Source organism: Perca fluviatilis, chromosome 8, assembly GCF_010015445.1.
Source record: "Perca fluviatilis chromosome 8, GENO_Pfluv_1.0, whole genome shotgun sequence".
In the NCBI taxonomy this organism is placed as follows: domain Eukaryota; kingdom Metazoa; phylum Chordata; class Actinopteri; order Perciformes; family Percidae; genus Perca; species Perca fluviatilis.
Window position 1 is genome coordinate 34,214,063 of NC_053119.1, and position 22,296 is coordinate 34,236,358.

At 41.2% G+C, this 22,296-nt stretch overlaps 1 protein-coding gene across 1 annotated transcript; it reads left to right on the forward strand.

Moving 5' to 3' along the window:
• The first annotated feature begins 3,016 nt into the window (after positions 1-3,016).
• LOC120563664 (myosin heavy chain, fast skeletal muscle-like) lies at positions 3,017-20,793 on the forward strand. Its single transcript, XM_039808009.1, has 40 exons — positions 3,017-3,183; positions 3,462-3,683; positions 3,759-3,902; positions 3,999-4,155; positions 4,255-4,282; positions 4,369-4,465; positions 4,572-4,664; positions 4,754-4,817; positions 4,899-4,997; positions 5,085-5,188; positions 5,295-5,433; positions 5,546-5,664; positions 7,967-8,116; positions 8,197-8,367; positions 8,475-8,778; positions 8,912-8,976; positions 9,084-9,171; positions 9,308-9,425; positions 9,507-9,630; positions 9,981-10,117; positions 10,201-10,456; positions 10,540-10,782; positions 10,867-11,043; positions 11,127-11,272; positions 11,365-11,455; positions 11,552-11,938; positions 12,046-12,172; positions 12,262-12,380; positions 12,467-12,663; positions 12,983-13,166; positions 13,276-13,441; positions 13,563-13,687; positions 13,808-14,116; positions 14,203-14,406; positions 14,517-14,642; positions 19,791-19,961; positions 20,041-20,145; positions 20,234-20,329; positions 20,451-20,582; positions 20,686-20,793. The coding sequence occupies exons 2-40, from the start codon at positions 3,477-3,479 to the stop codon at positions 20,704-20,706; spliced, it is 5,790 nt and encodes a 1,929-aa protein (XP_039663943.1). The 5' UTR covers positions 3,017-3,183; positions 3,462-3,476; the 3' UTR covers positions 20,707-20,793.
• The last annotated feature ends 1,503 nt before the right edge of the window (positions 20,794-22,296 follow it).

The following is a 22,296-nucleotide window of genomic DNA, read 5'->3' on the forward strand; positions in this document are numbered from 1 at the left end:
GACTTCTGACTCGCAGGGACGTCATCAAAATGACAGCTGCCTTATGGCACAGGGACGCACTGTCGCAGCTGGACTGTGCGATGTCCCACCCCGCAGTGATAAGCCAACAGCTGTTGCCCTGGCCGCTGAATGGGAGCGCTTGGAGAGGTTAGGGTGTCTCGTTGCGCTACTTAGGCAACAGCTCCACCCTGTGGTTAAATCTGGTATGTTCATCTGTAACAGTAGAGCCCAGTGTGTGAGCCAATATGCTGTATGTGAATATATGGACCTTAAGGACACAACCTCTGCCTCTCGTATTAACCTACCCTAGACACTGTTGGATAATGATTTGGCCAAGTTTTTAAAGCGTATGTTGCGGCCTTTTCGTCGTGCGACAAGGACTGTGAAGAGAGATGGGTTTTGCTCATCCCTTAGTGAAGCGTTTGTTGAAGGGGATCAGACGACAGTGCTTCGGGCTTGGGGGTTCCCATTTTGAGCCTCTGGCACAAATCTCTCTCAGAATGTTGTTCCTGACAACGAGCGTTCCTCATAGCCTCGACGTCGGCTAGGAGAGTGAGTGACTTATGCGCGCTGTCGGCCTCACCGTCCTTCTTTTCTATTAGAGAGGACAGGAGCGCGGCTACTTTGCAGCCAAATCCTTCATTCATGTCGAAAGTCAAAATTAACTATTTTCGGCCGAGAATTCCTTACCTTGAGGGTTTCTTCCACTTCATATATATATATCTATATATATATATATACAGTACAGGCCAAAAGTTTGGACACACCTTCTCATTCAATGTGTTTCTTTATTTTCATGACTATTTACATTGTAGATTCTCACTGAAGGCATCAAAACTATGAATGAACACATATGGAATTATGTACTTAACAAAAAAGTGTGAAATAACTGAAAACATGTCTTATATTTTAGATTCCTCAAAGTAGCCACCCTTTGCTATTTTTGATAACTCTGCAAACCCTTGGTGTTCTCTCAATGAGCTTCATGAGGTAGTCACCTGAAATGGTTTTCACTTCACACGTGTGCTTTGTCAGGGTTAATTAGTGGAATTTTTCCCCTTATTAATAAAAATGCAAAGGGTGGCTACTTTGAAGAATCTAAAATATAAGACATGTTTTCAGTTATTTCACACTTTTTTGTTAAGTACATAATTCCATATGTGTTCATTCATAGTTTTGATGCCTTCAGTGAGAATCTACAATGTAAATAGTCATGAAAAAAAAAAAAAAAACGCATTGAATGAGAAGGTGTATCAAACACAACATATATATATATATATATATATATATATATATATATATATATATATATATATATATATATATATATATATATATATATATATATATGAAGTGGAAGGAAGAAACCCTCATAGAAAGGGAATAATCGTCTCACCTAGTCTGCCCAGTGCGCGCGTTATCTCAGTTATCTCATGTTTTACGCACGGCAGACATCAGGCGGTTGCTGTTCGATCACTTTTTAACACTCACTCGGCTCTTTCGAAACAGCGGCTGTCTCAACGGCTGTGTGAGGTTATCACCCACGCTTTTAGTGTAAAGGGACTGGCATCTGTGCACACTACACGAGAGCGTTATCAGCACCCACGACTCTCCTCAGAGGTATGACAGTGGCTGACATCTGCGCAACGGCATCTTGGGCATCTTCGCTTTCACCTTCTCCGATCTAACTACAGAAGAACGCATGTACACTAGAGTGCTGATCGGGCCGCATTTTTCTATCAGAGCAGTAACCAAACCCGACCCGAGCTCGACAGGCATTAACATATTTACGTCCAAGCTCGACCCGAGCACGACACAGTTAAAATCAATTTTTTTGTTCTCATACTAATAACACATGTACGTGTTGTTTGTGTGGAAAGCCCACTTTTATTAAGCAACTGTGGGAAGGCATTGGGAAATGTCAACAGATGATGATATATATATAACAATTTATTTGAGTATATATGCTAAAAAAATTATTAGAGTTTTGAGTTTAAAGTCATAATTCTGAGAATAAAGATAGTATTCTGAGAAAAAAGTCAGAATCCTGCCTAAAGGCAGTTACACGTCGAGGGATTTCTGACTCCCAAGTTCCTCAGTCTCCACAGCAACAAACAGTACAATATACAATGTACACAATATTCAGCCCTAATGACTTTGTTTTCGGTCACACGTTGCGTCTTCCCTTAGCAGTCCTTCAGGATGATTTGGCAATAGTTGATCCACCCAAAAAAACTGATACTGAAACAGACAGAGGAGGCAGTGTTATCAGGCAGCTGCTATGTACCCGTCATTAATGCAGACATACTGTAGACTTAAACTATTACTCTGCCTGGGATATGTTTTGATATAGGCTTGTTATGTAGGTCAGTGGCCAGAATGTGACATGTCTCAATTTACACAGCAAGCTGGAAATTCAACCACAGTAGTGAGAGCAGCAAGTTAGCGGACTGTGGAGTCATCACTGCCCCTTTCTCTCTTGATGCTGCGCACCGTGTGTGTGTGTGTGTGTGTGTGTAATCCGAGATCAAAGGAGAGAAACACAACCTTAGATGACAGCAAAACACAATAAAAACCAAATAATCCCAACTAAATAAAGCTAGAATGGAGTTGAATATTCGGATCCAATTCAATCATCTACCAAAATCCATTTTATTCGATATTTACTACTTTGCTTTCAGAAGGCAACTATTGATGTTTGCGATTAATATAAATGAACTAATCATGGCAAGCATATAATTAATAAGATACATTTTTTTAATTGCCTGATAGTCCAATGTTTTTAAACTGTTAAATGAAGACTTCAAGAGCCTACAATAGACTTAAATAGAATTAATCAGTAAGCAAAAATCAATACTTGGCCTTTCAACAGACACCTGAAACATCAGTTGATATATAATTACAACAACTATCTGACTATCTGCGATACCACATTTGGTATGCATACCACATTTAGCTTTTGGGATGTCATCAAAACCTGATTCAATATAAAGGCTACTTGTGGACACAGTGTGTGACACAGAAGACCTGGGAGTCCTGGATTGTAGTAGTGGCTATGTTCTCATCAGCTTGAGATCATTTGAAACATTTATTGAGTGCATTTGTTTTTACACCTACTCTAACAAAAAGAACAGGACCTTTCAAAAAAGGATTGGTGAATACTGTTGACAAAGAGGAGGTCAGGTAAGGACATCTTTTAAATGTTTACCTTTTCTGTTAAAAGTGTTAAATACATATGCAAACTATGTCTCCATCATTTAGTGTCTAAACAAGAGGTTAGTATGTATTCTCAATAACAACTAAGTCTGAATTTTTTTTGTCACTTTGAAGTCAAAGCCCAAGTGTAACAATACCCAGACATGGTTTCATTGTGGATAGGTGTCCTATTCAGCTCATTTTAAGGGCTGTTTAATTACATGGACTTATTCTAAGGTGGAAGTACCTTTGTAATTATCTAACAGACATCAGCCGCCACCATGAGTACGGACGCGGAGATGGCCACTTATGGCAAAGCTGCCATTTACCTTCGGAAGCCAGAAAAGGAGAGAATTGAGGCTCAAACTGCACCATTTGATGCCAAGAGTGCCTGCTACATCGCCGATGTCAAGGAGCTGTACTTGAAGGCAAAAATCCTCAAGAAAGATGGTGACCAAGTCACCGTTGAAACCCTGATATCTAAGGAGGTTAGTATCATGAAGTCAGACTCAACCGGCAATTCAATATGATCAGTTCTCAATGTGACAAATGTACTGTTCCAGGAGAGGGTAGTGAAAGAAGCTGATGTCCATCCAATGAACCCTCCCAAGTATGACAAGATTGAGGACATGGCCATGATGACCCATCTCAATGAAGCCTCTGTGCTGTATAACCTCAAAGAGCGTTATGCAGCATGGATGATCTACGTAAGACAATCTGCCTAATGAGAAAAGAGAACTATTGCAAATTGCTATACTTGTAGGAAACAGAGTTAACTGTTGAATCTCTATGATCACTTTCAGACTTACTCTGGGTTGTTCTGTGCTACTGTGAACCCCTACAAGTGGCTCCCAGTGTACGATGCTGAATGTGTAAGTGCCTATAGAGGCAAGAAGCGTATGGAGGCTCCACCCCACATCTTCTCTGTCTCTGACAACGCTTTTCAGTTCATGCAAACTGGTAAGTTATTACCATAACAATGTAGAATGTATATTGTATAATATGTGACATTTCTATTGCAGTAAAACATAGTCAATTATTTTGTTTTTGATTTTACAGATAGGGAGAACCAGTCTGTCTTGATCACGTAAGTTTGTTGTATTTACATTTATAGACTTTGTTTAACTGTCAAATATCTTGATCAAATTCTTAAACGTCTGTGTCTATACCTAGTGGAGAATCTGGTGCTGGAAAGACTGTGAACACCAAGCGCGTCATTCAGTACTTTGCAACAATCGCAGTTGGTGGACCGAAGAAGGACGACTCAAAAGTATGTTACTGTATGATTAAAATTCAGGGTTCTTCCGTAATAGAATATTTTTCAAGGGGGAAAAATAATGTCATTTTCTGACTGTAATTCTAAACCTGGATTATAGGGGTCACTGGAGGATCAGATTATTGCAGCCAATCCCCTGCTGGAGGCCTATGGTAACGCCAAAACTATTAGGAATGACAACTCTTCTCGTTTTGTAAGTTTGGAACAATTTCTGCACAATAGAGAGGTCTTGTTACAGATTGCCAATGTGGAGGAACATTAAAAATCTATTATTCCAAACAGGGTAAATTCATCAGAATCCATTTTGGCGCAACGGGCAAACTGGCAAGTGCTGATATTGAGACATGTAAGTAATAATACTCATAGTACATACAAATGACTGGAATTGAGAATTGGCCAGGCTGTAATTTATGAACAATATTTGTAGATCTGCTGGAGAAGTCTAGAGTGACATACCAGCTTTCTGATGAAAGAGGCTACCACATCTTCTTCCAGATGATGACCGGCCACATCCCTGAGATACTTGGTAAGAAGACTGAGAGGATGCACATTGTTTAACCTGTTTTCATATGAAAAAAATGTTCTGACATTTCCACCCTTTTTTAATCTCCAGATATGGCACTCATCACCACCAACCCCTACGACTTCCCCATGTGTAGCATGGGTCAGATCACTGTGGCCAGCATTGATGACAAAGTTGAGCTGGAAGCCACTGATGTAAGTGATCTTCACTTCAAAATATTTTAATGTACTTTTTTTCCATTTAATGCAAGTGCATTCTTCTAAAGTTAATATGTTTTGTGTCAACCTCTTTTGAACTCAGAATGCCATTGATATCCTGGGCTTCAGCAATGAAGAGAAAATAGCCATCTACAGGATGACTGGTGCTGTGCTCCACCATGGTAACATGAAGTTCAAGCAGAAGCAGCGTGAGGAGCAGGCTGAGCCTGATGGCACAGAGGGTGAGTACTGAATGTCAGCTCAAAGTGAATAGCTTGGAAACAACAGTAAAGCAGTTCTTAATCACACTGGTGTCTGTTTACATCATGATGGAAATCTCTGAACTATTTTCAGAGGCTGACAAGGTTGCTTACTTGCTGGGTCTGAACTCCGCTGACATGCTCAAGGCTCTGTGCTATCCCAGAGTGAAGGTCGGAAATGAATATGTCACCAAGGGACAGACTGTACCTCAGGTAAATATGAATTATCAATACAATAATAACTATTTAAAAACAGATTAGTTATATTATTTCTACTAAAATAATGCAGTACAGGGTTTAATAACAATCAGCCTACAACGGCAGTGTTCAATATACCGTATTGCTACTTTCAAAGACACAATGAATTCTAAATGCGTAATGTAGAACAAGTCAAGGACCATCTTAGATGTTATTTTTAGTTTTTAGATCTTTTGTATTATTTTTCTCACCAGTGAGGTGCCCGTTCAGGCAGATTGCTTGGACTGTGGTATTTGTGTTTGCAGCGTTCTCGAGAACCCCTCATACAATCAACTTAATGCTCACACTGCGCTTCCTATACACCTGCAATACACCTGCCATGACATAGTTGCATCATATACCCAAGGCGTGTCTACTCATGGTCAGAAATACATTTACAATAAACTGGGGGAAAACATCCAGAGCAAACTTTTCCATTAGGCAAGTTAGGCAACTGCCTGGGGGCCCAATGTAAAAGGGCCCCAAACTGCTATAGATTTGTTATGATGTTCAGGTATGAAAAATATAGAATATGTACCCAGAAATAACTTACAAAGCACTTACAAACTATGCAACTCAACTCACTCACAGTACTGACTTACTTTGTACTTCTACTTCAGAGGAATATATTGTACTGCTACATTTTCCTTACAGAGAAGTTTTACTGGTAACATTGCCACAGCTGTGGCTCAATTCAATTCAATTCAATTTTATTTATAGTGTCAAATCATAACAAGAGTTATCTAAGGACACTTTACATTGTGACAGTGGCACTTTTAGGAAGAAACCTCGGACAGACCCAGGCTCTTGGTGGGCGGTGTCTGACGGTGCCGATTGGGGTTGTGATGAACAATGGCAATAATAGTCACAATAAAGATAATGACTAGAAGTAGTAGTTGTAATAGATCATGGTGTTGCAGGGCGCAGCAGGGCGTAACAGGGCGTAGCAGGACATTGGCTGGACGTAGCAAGTCGTAGCTGGGCACTGCAGAGCGTAGCAGGGTGTAATAGGGCACAGCAGGCGTAGAGCAGGACCACGGCGACAGCTGCCACTATGAATTAGGTGCCATCCTGATCCAAGGAAACATGCTGGGTGAAAAAAAACACACCCAGCCCCGCCGGTCTAGGCGAACGCTGCGACTCCTTACTCCCCAAATATACGTGAGCTTTCTATGGGGAGAAGCAGAGATAGGGTGGGGGTGCACCATGACTGTGGCTACACACCCACCCCCGCCGGTCTAGTCGAACGCTGCAACTCTTCACTCCCTAACTATAGGCTTTATCAAAGAGGAGAGTTTTAAGTTTACTCTTAAAAGTGGTGATGGTGTCTGCCCCCCGGACCCAGACTGGGAGCTGGTTCCACAGGAGAGGAGCCTGATAGCTGAAAGCTCTGGCTCCCATTCTACTTTTAGAGACTCTAGGAACCACAAGTAACTCTGCATTCTGGAGAGCAGTGCTCTCCCTCCCTATCTCTGCTTCTCTTAGGTACTATGAGCTCTTCAAGATACGATTTTGTACTTCGTACTTCTGTAAGTCAGAAGAAGGATTTTAAATTCAATCCTGGATTTTACGGGTAGCTCAGGTAGTAGAACGGTCGCCTACCAATCGAAAGGTGTGTGGTTTGATCCCTGGCCCTGCAGTCCCATGTTGAAGTGTCCGCTGGCAAGACACTGATACCCAAATTGCTCCCGATGCTACGCCATCTGTGTGTGAATGTTTATCTGATGAGCAGTTGTCAACCTTGTATGGCAGCCTCAGCCACAGTGTATGAATGTGTGTGAATGGGGAATGGTGCCTGTAATATGTAAAAGCGCTTTGAGCAGTTGTTAAGACTAGAAAAGTGCTATGTAACTACAATCCATTTACATTGCAGATTTGGATTTTCCCGCACAAAATTATTAATCATTACCTTTTGACTAGGCCTAGTTCTAACACTGCCAACACCAACATTCCAAGTTAGAGAAATTGTTAGACTGTTTGTCTTGGACTCAAGTTGAGCAATCTTTTTTTTTGTAAATCAGAGTGAGCACTCCTTCCATTCACGCTGCTCTCCAGGTTAAAATCATTCCAATATGTCAAGTTGTCCCTTCTGCTCAGTAAAATGTTATTATTTTAAACGTTCTTATTATACATCCATGGTACAGGCCGATGTGGAACTGGACCTTGGGTTAGTCTGTGTGAGACTAGGGGCAGCTGTCAGGAGGAAGAGAGGCTTTCCCAATGATTTTACAAAAAGGTTGACTGACTTCAATCAAATCACATCCTTGTTTTTATTCAGGTGATGAACTCGGTGCCTGCCCTGGCCAAGGCTATCTATGAGAGGATGTTCTTGTGGATGGTCATTCGTATTAACCAGATGTTGGACACTAAACAAGCACGACAGTTCTACATTGGTGTCCTGGACATTGCTGGTTTTGAAATCTTTGACGTAAGCATCATTTCCAACAATTCACAGAATCATTCTTATTGCCCTGCGAGAAATTATACTGATGAATTGTCCCCTCACAGTTCAACACCTTGGAACAGCTGTGCATTAACTTCACAAATGAGAAACTGCAACAGTTTTTCAACCACACCATGTTTGTCCTGGAGCAAGAGGAGTACAAGAAGGAGGGTATTGTCTGGGCGTTCATTGACTTTGGCATGGACTTGGCTGCCTGCATTGAGCTCATTGAAAAGGTAATCACTTCATTTGTTGATAATATATAATTGTTCTTTTTGGATTGTGTGTGTCACCTAATGACACCTAATCAACTAATACTATATTTCTCTCCACTTCTTTCAAGCCCATGGGCATCTTCTCCATCCTTGAAGAGGAGTGCATGTTCCCCAAGGCCTCAGACACATCCTTCAAGAACAAGCTGTATGACCAGCATCTTGGCAAAAACAAAGCATTTGAGAAGCCTAAGCCCCCCAAGAAAGGCAAGATTGAGGCCCACTTCTCCCTGGTGCACTACGCTGGTACCGTGGACTACAATATCACTGGCTGGCTGGACAAGAACAAGGATCCACTGAATGACTCCGTCTGTCAGCTGTACATGAAATCCCCAGTGAAACTGCTGGCTATCTGCTTCCCTCCCGTCGTTGAGGGTATGCTAGTAACTGCAGTAAACTAAAACATGTTTTTAGGTTACACTGTATATTTTCAACTAACTGTAGAATATGTTCATGTACATTTTATTTGTTATTCTAACAAAACATGTCTACTTAAAATCCTCAACAGATACTACCAAGAAGGGAGGCAAGAAGAAGGGTGGTTCTATGCAGACTGTGTCTTCACAGTTTAGGGTAAGGTTTAACATAGCAAACTTATATTATACTGTATATATATCGGTTTATGCTCAAACTCACAATTGATTACATGTCATGATAAGACTCCCCATTTGGATCTACAGGAGAACTTGGGGAAGCTGATGACTAACTTGAGGAGCACCCATCCTCACTTTGTGCGCTGCCTGATTCCCAATGAAACAAAGACTCCAGGTATATAGAGAACATAATTTCCTAATACTCTTTAAGGAGTGGTTTTTTTTTGTTAATAAAGTTTATTTAATTGTGTGCTGCTTTAACTAAGAAACTATTAAGTCAAAAAAGTAATTACAAAATGTATTTTTTACAGGTCTTATGGAGAACTTCCTGGTCATCCACCAGCTCAGGTGTAACGGTGTGCTGGAAGGTATCAGAATCTGCAGAAAAGGTTTCCCCAGCCGAATCATCTATGCTGACTTCAAGCAGAGGTATCAATCAATATTTTAATAGAATTTGGATAGATTATCAAAAGAAAATGCTCATACTGACCATTAACTCTCATAAAAAAGGTACAAGGTACTGAATGCCAGTGTCATCCCCGAGGGCCAGTTTATTGACAACAAGAAGGCTTCGGAGAAGCTGCTTGGTTCAATTGATATTCCACATGATGAGTACAAATTCGGACACACAAAGGTAAAGACCTCACTTTCTTTATTTTACTGTGCAATAAGGACCAAAGAGGTTAGGCTGTTTAGTCCAGTTTGTTTGCTTGTTTTTCTGGTAATAATATGTATTAAATTATATCTGTTAATATTAAATTAAAAAATCTAACAACTACTTACATGATTGTAGAGTTTGAGCCAAGGAAAAGTGAATTATTTTAAGTATAGAGGCAGAGCAGCCTGCATGTGGCCATTTATAAAAAACCTTAGCCTTTGAAGCCTTAAAACATGTAGGGTAAGCGAAAATCCTTTTTTCTTAACAAGGTGAAGTATTCACTATCTGAGTTCATCCTACATTCCTTTTTATTTTTGTTCGATCAGGTGTTCTTTAAGGCCGGTCTGCTGGGTGTCCTTGAGGAGATGAGAGATGAAAAACTGTCATCTCTGGTCACCATGACTCAGGCTTTGTGCCGTGGTTACCTCATGAGAAAGGAGTTTGTAAAGATGACGGAGAGGAGGCATGTTAAAAACAGCTCATTCTGAATCATGGTATGAAAAATCACTACCAATATTGTCCATAACAGCTACTTCTTGTCCTCAGGGAAGCCATATATACTATCCAGTACAATATCCGCTCATTCATGAATGTCAAACACTGGCCATGGATGAAGGTGTACTACAAGATCAAACCTCTGCTGAAGACTGCTGAAACTGAAAAGGAGCTGGCAAATATGAAGGAGAACTATGATAAGATGAAAACTGACTTGGCTACTGCCCTGGCCAAGAAGAAGGAACTGGAGGAGAAGATGGTGTCCCTTATGCAGGAGAAGAATGATCTGCACCTGCAAGTAGCATCTGTAAGTACACATTGACAGTAAGTTGTGCTTTTCATGTTTTTCAAAGTTGATGTGCTGACTTATATTGTCTTTAAATTAACTAGGAATCAGAAAATCTGAATGATGCTGAGGAGAGATGTGAGGGACTTATCAAGAGTAAGATTCAGCTGGAGGCCAAACTCAAAGAGACAACTGAGAGACTGGAGGATGAAGAGGAAATCAATGCTGAGCTCACTGCCAAGAAGAGAAAGCTGGAGGATGAATGCTCTGAGCTCAAGAAGGATATTGATGACCTGGAGCTTACCTTGGCCAAAGTGGAAAAAGAGAAACATGCCACAGAGAACAAGGTTCCTAACTAATAATCTCTCTATCAGATCAAGTAAAATTATAATTATGATTGTTTAAAGACAAGATCTTTCTTGCACATTTAGGTTAAGAACCTGACAGAGGAGATGGCCTCTCAGGATGAGAGCATTGCTAAGCTGACTAAGGAAAAGAAAGCCCTTCAGGAGGCTCATCAGCAGACTCTTGATGACCTGCAGGCAGAGGAAGACAAAGTCAACACTCTGACCAAGGCCAAGACCAAGCTTGAGCAGCAAGTGGATGATGTAAGTTTACAAAGTCTCTTGGATTGGCAAAGCAAGAGTATTCTTCTTGAATGTGATGATTAAAAACTCATCTTATTTCTTAGCTTGAGGGTTCTCTGGAGCAAGAGAAGAAGCTCCGTATGGACCTTGAGAGATCCAAGAGAAAGCTTGAGGGTGATCTGAAACTGGCCCAGGAATCCATAATGGATCTTGAGAATGAGAAGCAGCAGTCTGACGAGAAGATCAAAAAGTAAAAAATTTTGAATTTGTACAACAAGCACTCTTTAAAGAAAAAAAAGCTGTGGTCAACTGCATTAAATTTGTATTTTAACTATCTCACAGGAAGGACTTTGAAATCAGTCAGCTCCTCAGCAAAGTTGAAGATGAGCAGTCACTGGGTGCTCAGCTTCAGAAGAAGATCAAGGAGCTCCAGGTGACATAGGTTTACAGAAACCATTCCTGCAAATGTTTCCAATTTGTTAATTAAAAGTAAAAGTGCAGTGAAAGACCTTATATCTATATTCAACAGGCTCGTATTGAGGAACTGGAGGAGGAGATTGAGGCTGAGCCTCGCGGCTACGTCGAGTTGAAGCAGAGAGGCGACCTCTCCAGGGAACTTAGGAGAATCAGTGAGAGGCTGGAGGAGGCCGGTGGTGCCACTGCTTCTCAGATTGAGATGAACAAGAAGCGTGAAGCCGAGTTCCAGAAGCTCCGTCGTGATCTTGAGGAGTCCACTCTGCAGCATGAAGCCACTGCTGCTGCTCTTCGCAAGAAGCAAGCTGACAGCGTTGCTGAGCTGGGAGAGCAGATCGACAACCTCCAGCGTGTAAAGCAGAAGCTTGAGAAGGAAAAGAGTGAATACAAGATGGAGATTGATGACCTCTCCAGCAACATGGAGAATGTTGCTAAAGCAAAGGTAAACCATGCATTACATGCTATTACCCAAATTAGTACAGTAATAAAAAAACCATTAATATTATAGATAACATTTGATCGCTGAGCTCATCTCTATTTACTCATTAGGGAAATCTTGAAAAGATGTGCCGTACTCTAGAGGACCAACTCAGCGAACTGAAGACCAAGAATGATGAAAATGTCCGTCAAATCAATGACACAAGTGCACAGAGAGCACGTCTCCTGACAGAAAATGGTATCTACAAGCTATCTGTTAATGATGTGTTGTGTATGTTATTAAGAAACATGATATAAACTAATGTATCATGACATCTTTCACACAAGGTGAGTTCAGCCGTCAAGTTGAAGAGAAAGAAGCTCTTGTCTCCCAGCTGACCAGAGGCAAACAGGCATTCACACAACAGATTGAGGAGCTGAAAAGACATGTTGAAGAGGAGGTTAAGGTAAGAAACATTTAAGTAAGTGTGTATTGGTATTATTCGTTTGGGATTCAGGAATTTTGTAAATTCAATCATATTTCTTACACCAGGCTAAGAATGCTCTTGCCCATGGACTGCAATCAGCCCGCCATGACTGTGATCTGCTGAGGGAGCAGTTTGAGGAGGAGCAAGAGGCCAAGGCTGAGCTGCAGCGTGGAATGTCCAAGGCCAACAGTGAGGTGGCTCAGTGGAGATCTAAGTATGAAACTGATGCTATCCAGCGCACTGAGGAGCTTGAGGAATCCAAGTGAGTAACATTCAAACAATTCAATGGCCAGTGTATGATTTTAGCATAACTCAACTTTGGAGCAAACATTTTACAGCTCTCCCTTATGATGTTCATATAGATCTTTAAAAACATAACTAACCATTGATAACAATACTAGGCTGATCATAAATTGCCCACCCACCCTTTCCAAAACTCGCTTCCGTAAGAACATTAGGCTTCAAACAAACAACAACGCAACACTCAAAATATAAGATCTCACGTTGCAGATTCTTGTTACTAAGGCTTCAGGTGACTTCATAGTTTTCAGTGGGAAACAAATCTTACCTTTTTCAAACAGGAAAAAGCTGGCTCAGCGTCTTCAGGAGGCTGAGGAGCAGATTGAGGCAGTAAATTCCAAGTGTGCTTCTCTTGAGAAAACCAAACAGAGGCTCCAGAGTGAGGTGGAGGACCTCATGATTGATGTGGAGAGGGCCAATGGGCTGGCTGCCAACCTGGACAAGAAGCAGAGGAACTTTGACAAGGTAGCATTGTTTACCTTGTGTGGCCAAGCCATACAAACAATGAAAGATATATTTATTTGTCTTCCCATTGCTACATAAACAACTGAACAATATAAATGGTGTTATTCAGGTTTTGGCAGAGTGGAAACAGAAGTACGAGGAGGGTCAGGCAGAGCTCGAGGGAGCACAGAAGGAGACTCGTTCACTCAGCACTGAGCTGTTCAAGATGAAGAACTCTTATGAGGAATCTCTGGATCAGCTGGAGACCATGAAGCGTGAAAACAAGAATCTGCAACGTGAGTTCTGCACTATCTGACAGTTATATTCAACAAATGTATTTCTTACATTGTATTCAACATGTCATAAAATCAAGTGTTTATATTTTACATTGTAAGGCTTAACAACATGTCTCTGCAGAGGAGATCTCAGATCTATCTGAACAGATTGGTGAGACTGGCAAGAGCATCCATGAGCTGGAGAAGTCCAAGAAGCAGGTGGAGACCGAGAAGACTGAGATTCAGACAGCTCTTGAAGAGGCTGAGGTACACTTTTTTGACTGGGGACATCTTTTCATCTTTAGAAGAAAAATCTAAATCATGGACAAATATACTTTTTTACAAGTTTGAAGGCAAAGATTCATTTTCATTCTTTGATTTCATCAGGGAACTCTGGAACACGAAGAGTCAAAGATCCTGCGTGTCCAGCTGGAGCTCAACCAGATTAAGGGTGAGGTGGACAGGAAGCTGGCAGAGAAAGATGAGGAGATGGAGCAGATCAAGAGGAACAGCCAGAGGGTGATTGACTCCATGCAGAGCAATCTGGATTCTGAGGTCAGGAGCAGAAACGATGCCCTGAGAATCAAGAAGAAGATGGAGGGAGACCTGAATGAGATGGAGATTCAGCTGAGCCACGCCAATCGCCAGGCTGCTGAGTCCCAGAAGCAGCTGAGGAATGTGCAGGCCACACTGAAGGTATTGTTAGACACAGAGCTGTTGCACGGATAATGCAGGTACATTATGGCATTCATGTGAATACTTTCCTGATATTTTTTCACTAGGATGCACAACTGCACCTTGATGATGCTGTGAGAGCCCAGGAGGAGTTCAAGGAACAAGCTGCTATGGTGGATCGCAGAAATGGTCTGATGGTAGCAGAAATCGAGGAACTTAGAGCTGGTCTGGAACAGACGGAGAGAAGTCGCAAAATTGCTGAACAGGAGCTGGTGGATGCCAGTGAGCGTGTTGGACTTCTGCACTCTCAGGTGAATGAGCCCAATCATTCTTCAGTAATTCAAAAAATCTCATTACATTTTAAATAACATGAAATTCAGGCATATGATGGCTAAAGTGCCTAAATATTTTTGCCTTTCAGAACACAAGCCTTCTGAACTCCAAGAAGAAGCTTGAGTCTGACCTGGTCCAGGTCCAGAGTGAAGTGGATGACACTGTTCAGGAAGCAAGGAATGCAGAGGAGAAGGCCAAGAAGGCCATCACTGATGTAGGTTTACATTTCATTTGTTCTCAATTTTACTCCAATGTGTTTTTTCAAGATATAACTGCAGCACCAAAATGTAACTATTACTGGTTACTGATGGGGAAAGGCGCTGTTGCCATGCCAGAACTGCAGCCAGGGTGAGTGGGCAACAAATCCAGGTATAGCAGCCTCTACGGACATCATGCCAGAGGCATATGGAAGAAGCTAATAAGAGAAAAGGAGAAAGTGACCAAGCATCTCGGATGCGCTTTTAGTTGTTGGCAAGAGCTTCCCGGGATAATAGTCTGCAAGACAGATGCCAAGCTGTCCATCTTACTGTTGGACTAGTAACTTTAATATATCTTGGGCTGTTGCACTTAATTGTGTGAATGCTGATTCAACAGCATTCACAGTAATGTTATTTGATTCTTTATTATTATTATTCCGCTTCTTCCTCCGTACGTTTTTTGGTCAACTTCATCATACTTTCAGCTAGAAAAAACATTCAAATATGAAAATGTTCAGCTCTTTTAGCACATGATGGTTCTTTCTGCTATTTATACTTTACTTTAAAATATTAAGCTTTTTTTACATTAAAGTCAATGAAAGCAGGCTTCAAATTCTTAAAATCCTCTTCCATTTCAAAATAATTCACCTCCTTCATACTTTCACCTACAGAGTTCAATTCAACTTTAAACCATTCACAAAAAAATAAGTTTTTAGGCTCTTTCTCAGCAGTTTGATATATTTTACAGTTTTTGTGTCATCACTGTCATCACATCAACAGTTTTTTTCAAAGTTTATAATGAGTGTGTATTGCGTGACTTAGAGCGGGTGATGAAATCACTAGAGCGTGGAGCCTCGAAAAAGTAATCGTAGTACTTTCTCTATAACTTGTTCTCACGCCCACAATTTTTACGTCTCATGCACCCACCTGCGTCGCTACCATTGGTGGGCCTGGGCCTACCCATTTTAGGTCCGGCCCCGCCCACTTTGACCCAGGCCTATAGTGAGTAGTGAGTGATTTTCATTCTAGCAGTTCATCCAATCAGCAGCCCGAGGAAAGTTTTGAGTGAAAGCTTCTCAGCCAATCAGCGGCTTCTACCCCACGTGTGGACTATTAAACCTGCCCACAGGCTGCATCGTCACCAGCAAGTGATCCAATGAAATGAATGACGTTTGCGTGCAGGCTTTTCAAGCAAACTCAATGAGACAGACACAGACTGTAGTTATTAGCTAGCTAATATAAAACGCAAAGCAAGGCAAAGCAGCTTGTTTTCATTTAAATTCAGCAAGAAACACTCCGAGGAGCAGGATGAGGAAACTCCTTCCATTTCAAGTAACGCGGTTACAAGTGATGAGTTACCATCCTGCTCGGCCGCCCTCTCCCCATCAAGTCCTCCCGTAGCCACACCCTCACACCAGCAAGGCAAGTAGGCTAACGTTATCGTTAGTGTGTGGCTGTCTGTATGCAGGGGGAACCTGTTTTTTTGGCTTATGTTAACTGGCCCATCCAGTTTTCTGGAGGCCCATCTACAATCAAAATCCTGGCGCCGCTAGTGCATACACCATTTATACATCAAAACGTAGGTATGCTTGTCAACTTTTTTCTAATACTCATTTAGGCAATAGGACTTATGCATTAGGCTCAGTGAGCTTCCAAATGACAACAGTCCCAAACATCCCTCCATTGGGAGCCCATATTAAAATTCCTTGACATCTCAGGATGAAAACACAGAGAACCATTTTTTCGAAATGCTGACATGCCCACATTGTTTCAATTTATCCACACAAATTATACATCAATACGTTCGCAAAGGCCTTCTGCCGCTCACTGTGAGGTAATTTCCCTGATGCCACCTATAGTTTGGGCCTTTTGAACATTCTTTTCACAGGTCTGTCCCTCACTGACAGAGCAGTCAGACAGAGGTGATGTGGTCATTAGCGGATTAGAAAGATCAAAGCCTCAGCTAATGACCACATCCCTGAGCTCAAAGGGGTCTCCTCTCTATTTACAAATATGGCAACTGGTTAGACAGACCTGCAGTTCTCCTAACCACGACGCAGCACTTTCCCCTTCTGATGTCAAAAGCTGCATGTCACATTTTTATCTGCTGAACTCTAACAAAACAGAGATCCTGTTATATTATATACTATATGTCAACCATTGATTGCATTTGATAACAGAGTTTCTTGAGATGAGCCAAATAGTGCAGTTTGAAACACAAACACACACACACACACACACACACAGACAGACCCACACACTCACACACAGACAGCCAGACAGACGGACGGACACACACACTCACACACACACACACACACACACACAGTCACAGACAGACAGACAAACGGACCGACACACTCACACACAGGCAGACACATATATACACACACACACACACACACACACACACACACACACACACACACACACACACACACACACACACACACACAAACACACACACACACACACACACAGACAGACAGACAAACCAACAGAGACACACACGCACACACAGACACTTACACAAACACACACACACATACACACAGACACACTCACAGACACGTTTGGCATTATTGAAATTTTAAAGCCAACAATTCAGTCTAGCCTTAGCTTTTCAAAAAACCTTTAAATATTCCACATCTTTTATACATCAGTGCTGTTATTCAACATTTTAATGAAATTTATGTCAATTAAAATTCCTACTTTTCCAACTATCCTCACCACTTCAACTTCTTCTTACCCATTTAAGCTATTAATCCAGTTTAGCTTTAGCAATTTAGCTAATCAGCATTCACACGCATTTTAGCATCAAGCATCAATAATTCCAAATTGATAGAAGAAATATTCTGCACACTACTACATGGATCTAATAGTATAGTGTCTGTCTGTCTCTTCTATCAAGATAATTCTAATTCAGTGTGCCGATGTGCAATCGGCACAATGACTATTGTTTCTCATACTTATTATTATTATTCCGTCCATTTTTTGTCGCGCTACTCGACACGCAGCGTTGCCAACACGCGCACACAAAATACATAAAAACGTGTGTAATGCTCGGGAATGGTGTGCTATGTGTTTTCAAAAAGATTTGCCGCATGGTTTTCACGAAATCTGCAAAAAACGGCGCAAAATTGTCCCATAGACTGGAATGGGAAATATTCAGGAAATCGCTTAACATCGCTCAAAACAACCCCTACTTTGGGACCATGCTGTATCGCCATACTTTAATGTAAAAAAAAAAATGTAAAGTTTAAACCGAAGACAAGATTTTGGCGCTTATTGGGCTGAATGGGCATTCGGATATCAAGTATGGTTTCTACGAAATCACAGTTTATGTATCTTCCTCTTTTCAGACCGTTTCAGATTTTCCAATGTGTGTGTATGTGGCCGGAATGTTGAGAGTTAGAGTGGAGGTTAGAGTGGGGAGCTGCAGTACGATTCTCTGAAATTCTTTCCAAACAAATTGCTCTCTCCCGTACAGTTTTCACTCAACATACATCATAGTTGGTCAAAATGTAGGAAATCTTGTCCCGGTCGCAGACATGTGACTATGGAATCCACTGGACATAAACTTTTTGTTATTTTCGAACCAACTGCCGATAGAAACTCTGAAAAAAAATGGAGCTGCAGTACGTTTTCCGACCGGTTCAGATTTTCCAATGTGTGTGTATGGGGACAGAATGTTGAGAGCTAGAGGGGAGGACAGAGGGTGAAGCTGCATTATGATTCTCTGAAAGTTTTCCAAACAACTTGCTCTCTCCCGCACACTCCATTTTCACTCTTCATACATCATTGTTGGTCAAAATGTAGGAAATTTTGTGCCGGTCGCAGACATGTAACTATGGAATCCACCAGACGTAAACTTTTGGCTCTCTACATTTCAACCTCCAATAGAAACTGTGAAAAAAAATATCTGGAAGGATGCAGACAGTTCCCTGTTTGTTACCTGCTCTGTGTCCCATATATTTGACACAACAAACATAAAAACCACATCAATGCATTCGCCAGACCTTTATCTTTCTTTTGATGATAATATTATTGCTGTTTAGACCCACCGCTTTTGAATTACAGAACAAACTTAAGAGGTATAATTATTATTAAATGGATATGTTTGACCCATGGAAGACACTGTCTCCCCCTCCCTACTCCCGCACTGTGGAAATCACCATAGCAACAAGTTCTGACACACACACCTCCTATCATGGAGACTTCTGGAAGGATGGAAGGAAGGAAGGAAGGAAGGAAGGAAGGAAGGAAGGAAGGAAGGGAGGGAGAGTGGGAGGGAGAGAGAGGGAGGGAGAGGGAGGAAGGGAGAGGGAGGGAAGGAGAGAGGGAGAGAGAGAGAGGGAGGGAGAGAGAGGGAGAGAGAGGGAGAGAGAGAGGGAGGGAGGGAGAGAGGGAGAGAGAGAGAAGGAGAGAGAGAGAGAGACTATCAAAAATTCTTGGTTTTTGAATTAAGAAAGGAACTTCATAGGTATAATGGACATTTTTCACCTGTCAATCAGTCTCCCCCTCCCTCCTCTAACACATACACACAGAAAAGAGAGGAGGAGAGGACGAAAGGAAGAGAGGAGAGGAAAAAAGAAGAGAGGAGAGGAAGGAAGGAAAAGTGTTATTTGTCAGCTAACATGATGTAATGATGGACTAACTGACCGAATGACTTCAGACCTCAACACCAAGAGCTTGTTTTCCACCAGACTCCATGTAAATAATCAGTACTTTAAGCATCCTAAATCCACCAGACTTCATGTAAATAATCAGTACTTTGAGCATCCTAAATCCACCAGACTCCATGTAATAATCATTACTTTAAGCATCCTAAATCCACCAGATTTCATGTAAATAATCAGTACTTTAAGCATCCTAAACCCACCAGACTCAAAAGTCAAAAGAAACGGTAAGTGGTACTACGCTGTACTCTGGTCTTGACTGTATGCATTTTGGTGTCTTGTAAGCCCATCCATCCATTCCCTATTGCTATTGTTAAGCAATTGTATTCTATCTATCTGTCTCTCAGTGACAGTGTGACCTATGTATGTCAATACAGCTACTGCTATTAATACTTAGCTAGTGTTATTCGGATGTGCACCAAGTAAGCACACTGTCAAAATTTCTTCCGGAATTTTCTAGTTAACATTTTATCCTGTCTCTTCTAGGCTGCTATGATGGCTGAGGAGCTGAAGAAGGAGCAGGATACAAGCTCCCACCTGGAGAGGATGAAGAAGAACCTGGAGGTCACTGTTAAGGACCTGCAGCACCGCCTGGATGAGGCTGAGAACCTGGCCATGAAGGGTGGCAAGAAGCAGCTCCAGAAACTTGAATCCAGGGTAAGAAAGAAAGAAAGAATTTGCAGAGCTGAACTCATTTAAAAAAGATGCATACTTATTTCCTTATTGATCAATGAAGGTGCGTGAACTGGAGGCAGAGGTTGAAGCTGAGCAGAGACGCGGAGGAGATGCCATTAAGGGTGTCCGCAAATATGAGAGGAGGGTGAAGGAGCTCACCTATCAGGTACAGTCACTTTAATAGTTAACAAACAAATCAACTTAACATTCATATTACAAAAAACATTTACTTACTTTTAAATAAACCTTTACAGACTGAGGAGGACAAGAAAAACGTTGCCAGGCTGCAGGATCTAGTTGACAAGTTGCAGCTCAAAGTCAAGGCCTACAAGAGGCAGGCTGAGGAGGCGGTAAAGACAAAATATACATTTTCAACATTGAATGCTTGATTCTGTGGCAGAATGTTTTCACACGAAGAATACGTTTGGTCTTTTAGGACATTAAAAAATGTCAATCTCTATGGTTTTTCAGGAGGAGCAGGCCAACACTCATCTGTCCAAGTGCAGGAAGGTGCAGAATGAGCTGGAGGAGGCTGAGGAGCGTGCTGACATCGCAGAGTCCCAGGTCAACAAGATGAGAGCAAAGAGCCGTGACTCTGGCAAGGTAAACAAACAATTAAAATGTTAACTTTAATTTAATAAAAAAAAAACTCAGTTAGATTTGTTTGAAATTAAGTTAATCCAACCCTTTTTACCTGTGTTTTTAGGGTAAAGAGGCAGCTGAATAAAGAAAACTGCCTGATCAGCTGTTTCTAATCATATAATATGATGTGAGATATGCTATTAAAATAAATTTGTTCCTGGTCACAGTTAAATTGCTGTCTGCCTGCTTTTTTTCATTGTATTGATTCACTCAAAAGATAAGAGTCAGACTGAGTAATTGGCTATCCAGAAATCACATTTGAGTAATAGACGACCCAATTTCTAATACCAAAGCTAATTATCCACACTGTGTATTACTGTTGATGTATTACCTTGTTACACAGCTTTTTTGGATAAGGAACAATCCGTCTTGAGTTGCTGCCTGAGGAAAAAATATAATGAATTTTATATCCAGACTGCCATACATCAGTGTGTGCTATGGGTGTCAATAATGGGCGTTGTGGTTAGTTGGAATCACAATCATTGTCTTGAGTGGCTGCGACCGCCGGAATGCAGCGCAGACACGCCTGGTGGAATGTAGACGTCAGGTTTCAAGGTCGAATGGCTGTGCAGCTGTGAGTCGAAATGAGAAAAACAGTCAACCCTTGAAACCTCTAAAGTCTCTAATCCCCACAGCACAATCCCAAAAGGTTTGTTCTTCATCAACCAAAGCTCACAACCTCACACATTAAGACCAAGTCATGATCTTGTTGATCTAACTGGCAACTGAGCTACCATAGACAGCTTCACACTTTTTTTTGCTTGTAAAGGCAAATTTCAAACCAGTGCCATAAATTCAGTTATCAAGACAAAATTCTGAGAATTAGCATTTTTCATTAAGTTTTGACCTTTACACGGCTGCTGTAGTGCCACCATCAGAACGACAAGCCCACTAAGCCAGTTGAGGAAGCTTACCATAGGACTGGACATATGTGCAAAGTTTCACACATGTAAGGCAGATTTCATGGTAAGAAGATTGACAATACTTATAGCTGCTGTGCAGCTGTGAGTCATGGGCATTTGGATGAGGAAGAAGAAGACATTTGAGAAATACATTTATAATTGAACTTTGACACCTAAGTCTCTAATCCATACCAACCCAGTCTCACGGCAGTTCGTGAAATGGTCACATAATTGTAATCTATTGCGTAGTGTACACAAACACGTTTGTCATTTTTTTGTGATGGTGAATTCGTAGGGTACAGATTCAATCATTGCCAAATTATCAAAGATGTTTTCAATATTCAATATTAATAGTCAATATAATAGTCAATATTAATATAAAATAAATATTAAGTTATGTATATGGTTATTAATAACTTTACCCAATCAACATACAATCAAAACGGGGCACCACCCTGAACTTCAGGGGCCAATAACCAAACTGTGAAACTGTCTCATTTAGGTGGTGTTCCCTTTTAAATACAGATCCTAATTAATTTGGTTAATTTATCTGGTATTCTAAAGGAACAGAAGGAAGGGTGAGTCCGAGCACAGACTGTGTTCAACCAGCTTGTTATTACAATAGGTACACAAATAATCACAGACAACTGCTATATACAGTATAATAGAATTTATTAACTTCAAAATCATCAATGGCCAATCAATAATCCAGACACTCTCTCTGTGTGTGTATGTGTGTGTGTGAGAGAGTATGTGTGAAAGAGGAGGGGGTG

What these genes read in the sequence shown, in the direction of transcription:
- LOC120563664 (XM_039808009.1), top strand. Translation starts at nt 3,477, where the DNA reads ATGAGTACGGACGCGGAGATGGCCACTTATGGCAAAGCTGCCATTTAC. An exon ending in AACCAGTCTGTCTTGATCAC is followed by an intron (nt 4,283 to 4,368) that starts GTAAGTTTGTTG and finishes GTCTATACCTAG; the next exon opens with TGGAGAATCTGGTGCTGGAA. An exon ending in CCAAGAAGGCCATCACTGAT is followed by an intron (nt 14,643 to 19,790) that starts GTAGGTTTACAT and finishes TGTCTCTTCTAG; the next exon opens with GCTGCTATGATGGCTGAGGA.